A 5,921-nucleotide genomic window follows, 5' to 3' on the forward strand; every position below is an offset into this window, starting at 1 on the left:
GGGGGGCAGGGAGAAGCGGGAGGAGGGCAGTGGGAGACCACCACAGGCTCCATCTCTGCTGCATTCTGGGATCCTGAGGAGGCCAGGGGCCTGGGGGAGCGGGTATCCCCTGCGGTCTCACACCCACCTCAGCAAGGGGAGGTGGCGACACTGTCCACTGTCGCAGCACTGTGAGCAGGAGGATCAGCGAGAAGGTCTGGAGTGAGACCAGGAGCAGGGCCAGGTCTGGCTGCGCCTGCCCAGAACCACAGCCTGGGGAGTGGCTGGGGGCCGCCCAGGACTCCAGGAAGGCGCTGGGGGGCCAGGCTCCGGCTCCCACTCCGGGTGCTCCTTTTCCACGTGACAGCGGGCAGGGCTTCCTGGGGCCTCTAAGAAGATAAAAGAATAAGGTGACCAGACGTCCCAATTTTTAACCATTTTTCCTGAGTCCCGCGGTGTTTTAAAAAAAAGTCCTGATTTTTGGAAAGAATGCACGACAAGCTAGGGTATACGGTTTTCAGCTACCAAGTGGCAATTTCGCCAGGATATGAGTTGTATCAATGGTGTCCCGCTTTACCAATGTTAAAATCTGGTCACCTTAGTTTTACCACTCTACTCCCATGCCCGCCCGCAGTCCAAACTTCCCATCCTGCATCCTTCAGGAGCCCCGAAGCCCACCCCTGCCCACCCTCCCACCTCTGGGCCCACCCCAGCTCCGCCCCCTCTGGGCAGTAGTGCCCCAGCTCCGCCCACACCCTTCTACCGCGGCTCTGGGTTCCAGTGAGGCTCGGCGACCGCATGGCCTGCACAGCTCTGCGCCCTAAAGGTTACAATGCCCAGGAGGGCATTCTCTGAAGGGATGTTAGGTGGTGGCCGGAGTCATCAAGCCCACAGCTTTTCTCCAACTCGTAATCTACAGAGAGAAGGGGTGGGGTGGGGTCAGGTTGGGGTGCATTTCTGGCTGATGGACCACCTCCTCTGTGCTGGGGACACCCTTGCCTTGTGGCTCTAGCACAGCAGGCCCCGCCCCACGGTATCCATCCATCATCCACCCACCGATCCGCCATCCATCCTCTCTGCCCAAGCACTGCCTTTCTGGGCGCCTGTTCCGTGCAGGCCCCACCTGTACTGGCCAAGCAGGCTCTGCCCACAGCTGGATTTCTCTACTTAGAAGCCACCTCTCACAGGCGCCACACCTTTGTGGCTGGTGCCTGGTTTCATTCACAGGATCCTCTTTCAGCTCGTGCTCAGTCCTCTTACCCTTGTCTTGTCTGCTGCATGTCCACTGCCCCTGCCCCTAAATAGAAGTCATGTGCAGGACCCCTGTCAGTTCCCTACCACCGCTTGCTCACCTGGAGGTCAGCTTCTCACCTGGGCAGGCGGGTGGGCCAAAGAGCTGCAGGCAGCTGCTGCAGCACCGGTTGTTGGGGTTCCAGTACTCCAGGTCAGAACCGGGAGGCCTGCTTCGGCACTGCCTGGGCCAGCAGGAGCAGACCCAAGAGGAGGCAGGGAGGGCCCATGGGGTGGGGCCCTGCAGCCTGGGGGCTGTGACCACAGGACTTCCGGCCAACACACATAGCACTTTCCAAGAATCCGGATTGGAGGAAGGAAGTGATGTATGTGGGGGCCCTGGGACCCCCCGACACATTTCAAAGTGGGGAATCTGCCTCCCCACAACCCGACCCCCCCTACCTGCACTCAGCAATATTTCTCGGAGACCCATAGCACTGAGGGTGGCTCTGAGCGGTCATTTCCTCACCTGCCTACCCATAAAAGGGCAACAACAACTTCACTGGACTACGGAGCGTTACAACTGTCACTACAAGCACAGGCTCACCTAGTTAGGTATTCCTTCCCCTCTTCCCACTGCAGTGCACCGAGGAGAAGCCAACCCCAATCCTCAAAAAGACACCCCCTCTTCCCTGCTTCTCAACCACCTCACCGATCAGCCTCCATCTCCTAAGGGCTGAGTTCTTCAAGCAGCCTTCCACAGCAGGGCTGTGATGTCCAGTACAAAGGTGTTCCCACCCTGCCAGGCCCACTCAGGGCGCTTCTAGGGCCCCGGTACTTCCCCACCTGATGTGCACAGTTCCGCTACTGAGGTTCTGGCCGGAACCCAGCCCCACTTCCCCTTCTGCAGGAGATGAGGGAGTGCAGAAGAAACTCCAGCCCACAGGCTACCAAATGCAGACTTTATTAGGCCCCCAGCACCCAGCAGATTCCATCACAGTGTGCTGGAGCCCGGGGAAGTGAGGTTAGGGAGAGAAGGGCGCTTGGGGGGTCGGGGCCCAGTCCAACCAGGAACTCTGCCTGTGAAGGGTGGAGGGCAAGGTGGCCGGGGTTTCAAAAGCGGCCATGCCGGTGATCTGGGGAACGTCTTCGGTTTCTTTCTCGGGGGTGGTGGCCAGTGTGGGACCTTGGAGGTGACCTGGGAGTAGAAGAGAGAAGGGTGGAGTGGGCCTGCCTCTCTGCTCTGGGGAGTGTCTGAGTAGTCAGCCGGGGACGCAGGGCCTAATCTCATTGGACACTCAGACTGGTGGGGTGGTAAGGATTAAGGCAGGGCTGGATGTGCCTCAGAGTAGTCTTAGGGTCCAGAGGGCTTGGGACACTTTTCGTAGGCTAGCTTCTCAGGGTTGGCTGATGGCCAACAGCTGGCTTTGGGGTATGAGGTGTCTGGGCTCTGGTCTGGAGGTACCTGCGCCGAGGTCCCCGCCCATAGAGCTGTCGCCGGAGGTTGCGAGAGATGGGTCGCAGGTGCATAAAGTTGCAGAAGCCACCGCGGGTACACTCCCTGCGCAGAAGGAGGCTTTTTGACAGCTCCTGTCCCAGCACACACTTGGACACCTGGAAGCCCAGAGCCCATCTCACCCCCTTACCAACTTACCCCATCTCGTACTGTCGGCAGCATGACTCCCGGAAGTCGGTGACCGGCGATAACTCCGCATGAACAGCCTGCCCGTTGAACCAGCGGTTATTAAGCTCCGTCACTGCCCGCTCAGCATCCTCCTCCCGCCGGAACTGAGGGGACAAGGAGCCCGGGTTTGCAATTCAACTCAAAAATCTTTATGGGACTAGTTGGCCACACTGGACTTAGCAATACAGCTCAAGCAATGGGGTTTTGATGGTGGCCATCGAAAGGCCTTAGCTTCTGGGCTCTGATTTTCATTCGCAAGTTTAAGAACATTAAAACAAGGCCACAGAAGCCAAAATTTATTCCACTTGAGTTCAGAAGCCATCTCAACATGAGGTTTTAAACATGGACCACTAGTGACCAAAGACCAGACAACTGTGGGACATTAGATCCAAAGCATATATGAACAGAAGCAAATGGTGCTTTAAAAAGACAGGCAAGAACAGACCAAAGCGGACGTCAGAAGAGGCTCGGAAACTTCCTCTCGAACACAGAATAGCCAGAGGGAACAGAAGAGATGATAAAGTGAAAGAGCTGAACAGAGGATTTCAAAAGGCAGCTCAAGAGGACGAAGGAAAATGTAATAAAATGTGGGAAGCTTGGCATCAGACCAAAAGGGAAAAAGATGCTTGGCATCTCCTGCTGACAACTGAAGAAACAGTCACGCCTTGAGTTTCCCTATTGAAGGATTCTATGGGCAACACGTTGAATGAGGCAGGAAGCATCAAAAGGAAGTGGACGGGGCACACAGTCACTGTACCAAAAATAACTGGTCAACACTCAGCCATTTCACAGGGTAGCATATGGTGTGGGAATCAATGGTGCCGGGGTGGGGGTTGGGATGTGGCTGATACCAAGGGCTCAATAGAAAGTAAATGTCTAGAAAAGACTGATGCAACATCTGTACAAATATGCTTGATACAGTTGATGTATGGATTGTTATAAGAGCTGTAAGAACAACCCCCCCCCAATGATCTTTTAATAAAAAGAATCAATGGTCCCCCAAAAGCAGTCTACCCTGCCCTGAGCACATGGCTACACATAGCTCTCTGCCAGAACACAAGAACTTGATGGAATACCAACCGAGATGTTTTAATATAGGCGTGCGACACTAGAAACGCTCATTTATCGAAGCCAAGAACTTAGGAAGATAGCTCACTGACCAATCAACAGGAAGAGATACATACGAGTAGACATGCCCATTCCAAAGAAAGGCGATCCAACAGAATATAGAAAACCGCCTAAGGTTATTAAAACCACGTGCAAGAAAACGTCTGCTGAAGATCGTTCAGAAAGGTTGCAGCAGTGCATCGAGAGGGAGCTGCCAGAAATTCAAACAGGATTCCGAAGAGAACATCATGAGAGATGTTTAGCTACGTTGTATGGATGACACAGAGGCATTCAACGGTGTGGACCATAACAGGTTATGGACTACACGGCAGAGACTGGGAGTTCCAGAACACTTATACACAGAACAAGAGGGCAATGAGTGGTTTAAAATCAGGAAAGGTGTGCATGAGGCCTGTAACCTTTCACCCTATCTATATGCTGGGCAACTTGTCTGAGAGGCTGGACGCCACCAGGACTGGAGGAAGGCTCATGAACTACCTGTCACGCAGCTGACACAACCTTACTGCAAGGGAAAAAGAGTATTTAAGCATGGAGATCCAAGAGCACAGCCCACAACACAAAGAAATCAAGCACACAGAACAGCATCATCAGGATGGAGCGAAAAGGGAGCGGTCAAGGATGTCACTTCCCGTGGCTCCACAATCCAGGCTCGCTCGGGCAGCAGCCAAGAAATCAAGCGACAGTCATGGCCTGGGGCCAATCTGCTGCCGCAGACTTGCCCTCTTCACGTTCACAAGAAAAGATGTCACTTGCAGCACTCAGGTACGCCTGACCCAAGCCATCCTTTTTCCCAATTCCCTCACAAGCACGCAGAAGCCGGAGCGTGTCTAAGAAAGACTGAAGAAGAATTGACTCAGACGACAGGGTTGGTGAAGAGTACCAGAAGGAACACATCTGTCTCGGAAGCCAAATGTTCCTTAGACGCCAGATGGAAAGACTCCGCCGCCAGTACTTTGGACATGTTACCAGGCAGGACCCATTTCCGGAGGAGGAAGGCATGCTTGGTCAAGCAGAGGGGCAGCGAGAAAGAGGAAGACCCCGGATGAGCTGGACTGACACAGTGGCTGCAACAATGGGCTCAAACGTGGCAATGCGTGGCACAGGGCCCGGGCGGTATCTCTTTCTTTTTGTTGACTTGACTCCACGGTGCCGAACAACAACAATGGCGAGGGAGCAGGCACCTTGACATAGACGTTCCCCACAAGGTGGTCTCCCAGGTTGTCGCACACATTCATCTCTTCGATCGCCCCGTACTTCTCCTGCAGTTCTGTGAACACTTCCTGCGGACCATCGGGGGACAGGGGGTGGGAGCGGGGGGATACTGTTGAATTCCTAGCCCACAGGCCCCACCCCACCCGTCCCTTCCCACCCTCACCTCAAAGAAGTTGTCATAGTGTTCCTGCACTTCCACGTCGCTGACGTGACCTGGAAGGGGGGCAGAGAGGGGGTTCAGGGACATGGCCTGCTGGGGGCTGTGTGCCCTGCCCGCAAGCCCAGCCCCTGACTCACAGTGCGACCCATCTGCGGTTTGGGCCGTGTTCTGTGGGTTCCGGTACAGGTTGAGCAGCACTATGGTCTGAACGGAATTAAGAGGAGGGGGGAGTGAGCACACGGGCTGAGTTCATGCAAAGTCTTACAGCAGAGACTTGGGAGAAGGCCACTTGTGAGTGATACCTTCCACCAGAGGAGGAGCCCAAGTACAGTGAGAGTGAGTACGTGGGGCCCTAGGAACCATTAGGGGGAGGAGCTAGCATGATGGACAGCCCGGGGGTGTGGCTTGTACCAGAGGCGGAGCCCAAGCACAATGAGAGCGAGTCACGTGGGCCCCTAGGAACCCTTAGGGGGAGGAGCTAGCATGACGGACAGCCCGGGGGTGTGGCTTGTACCAGAGGCGGAGCCC

General features: G+C 55.2%; 2 protein-coding genes across 4 annotated transcripts in view; both read right to left on the reverse strand.

The window, feature by feature from the left end:
- Nucleotides 1-21: 21 nt before the first annotated feature.
- IGFLR1 (IGF like family receptor 1) lies at nt 22-2,077 on the reverse strand. Its single transcript, XM_045292981.1, is given in 5 exon segments — nt 22-368; nt 743-839; nt 841-892; nt 1,351-1,427; nt 1,429-2,077. Coding segments are annotated over 5 exon segments (594 nt in total). The 5' UTR covers nt 1,557-2,077; the 3' UTR covers nt 22-128.
- Nucleotides 2,078-2,157: 80 nt separating this feature from the next.
- U2AF1L4 (U2 small nuclear RNA auxiliary factor 1 like 4) overlaps nt 2,158-5,921 on the reverse strand; it is a 4,842-nt gene continuing 1,078 nt past the window's right edge. Inside the window, exons 3-8 of one of the 3 annotated variants that reach the window (XM_045292978.1) lie at nt 5,531-5,597; nt 5,397-5,446; nt 5,203-5,301; nt 2,864-2,997; nt 2,675-2,770; nt 2,158-2,407 (exon numbers count right to left, since the gene is read on the reverse strand). In XM_045292978.1, coding sequence (XP_045148913.1) covers nt 2,323-2,407; nt 2,675-2,770; nt 2,864-2,997; nt 5,203-5,301; nt 5,397-5,446; nt 5,531-5,597 — 531 coding nt within the window. In that variant the 3' untranslated portion in view covers nt 2,158-2,322. The remainder of the gene's footprint in view (nt 2,408-2,674; nt 2,771-2,863; nt 2,998-5,202; nt 5,302-5,396; nt 5,447-5,530; nt 5,598-5,921) is intronic. The other 2 variants (XM_045292980.1, XM_045292979.1) reach the window with 2 other exon arrangements.

The sequence above is a fragment of the Echinops telfairi genome, unplaced genomic scaffold (assembly GCF_000313985.2).
Source record: "Echinops telfairi isolate 266 unplaced genomic scaffold, ASM31398v2 ScPeMD7_655;HRSCAF=1070, whole genome shotgun sequence".
Classification (NCBI taxonomy): Eukaryota; Metazoa; Chordata; class Mammalia; order Afrosoricida; family Tenrecidae; genus Echinops; species Echinops telfairi.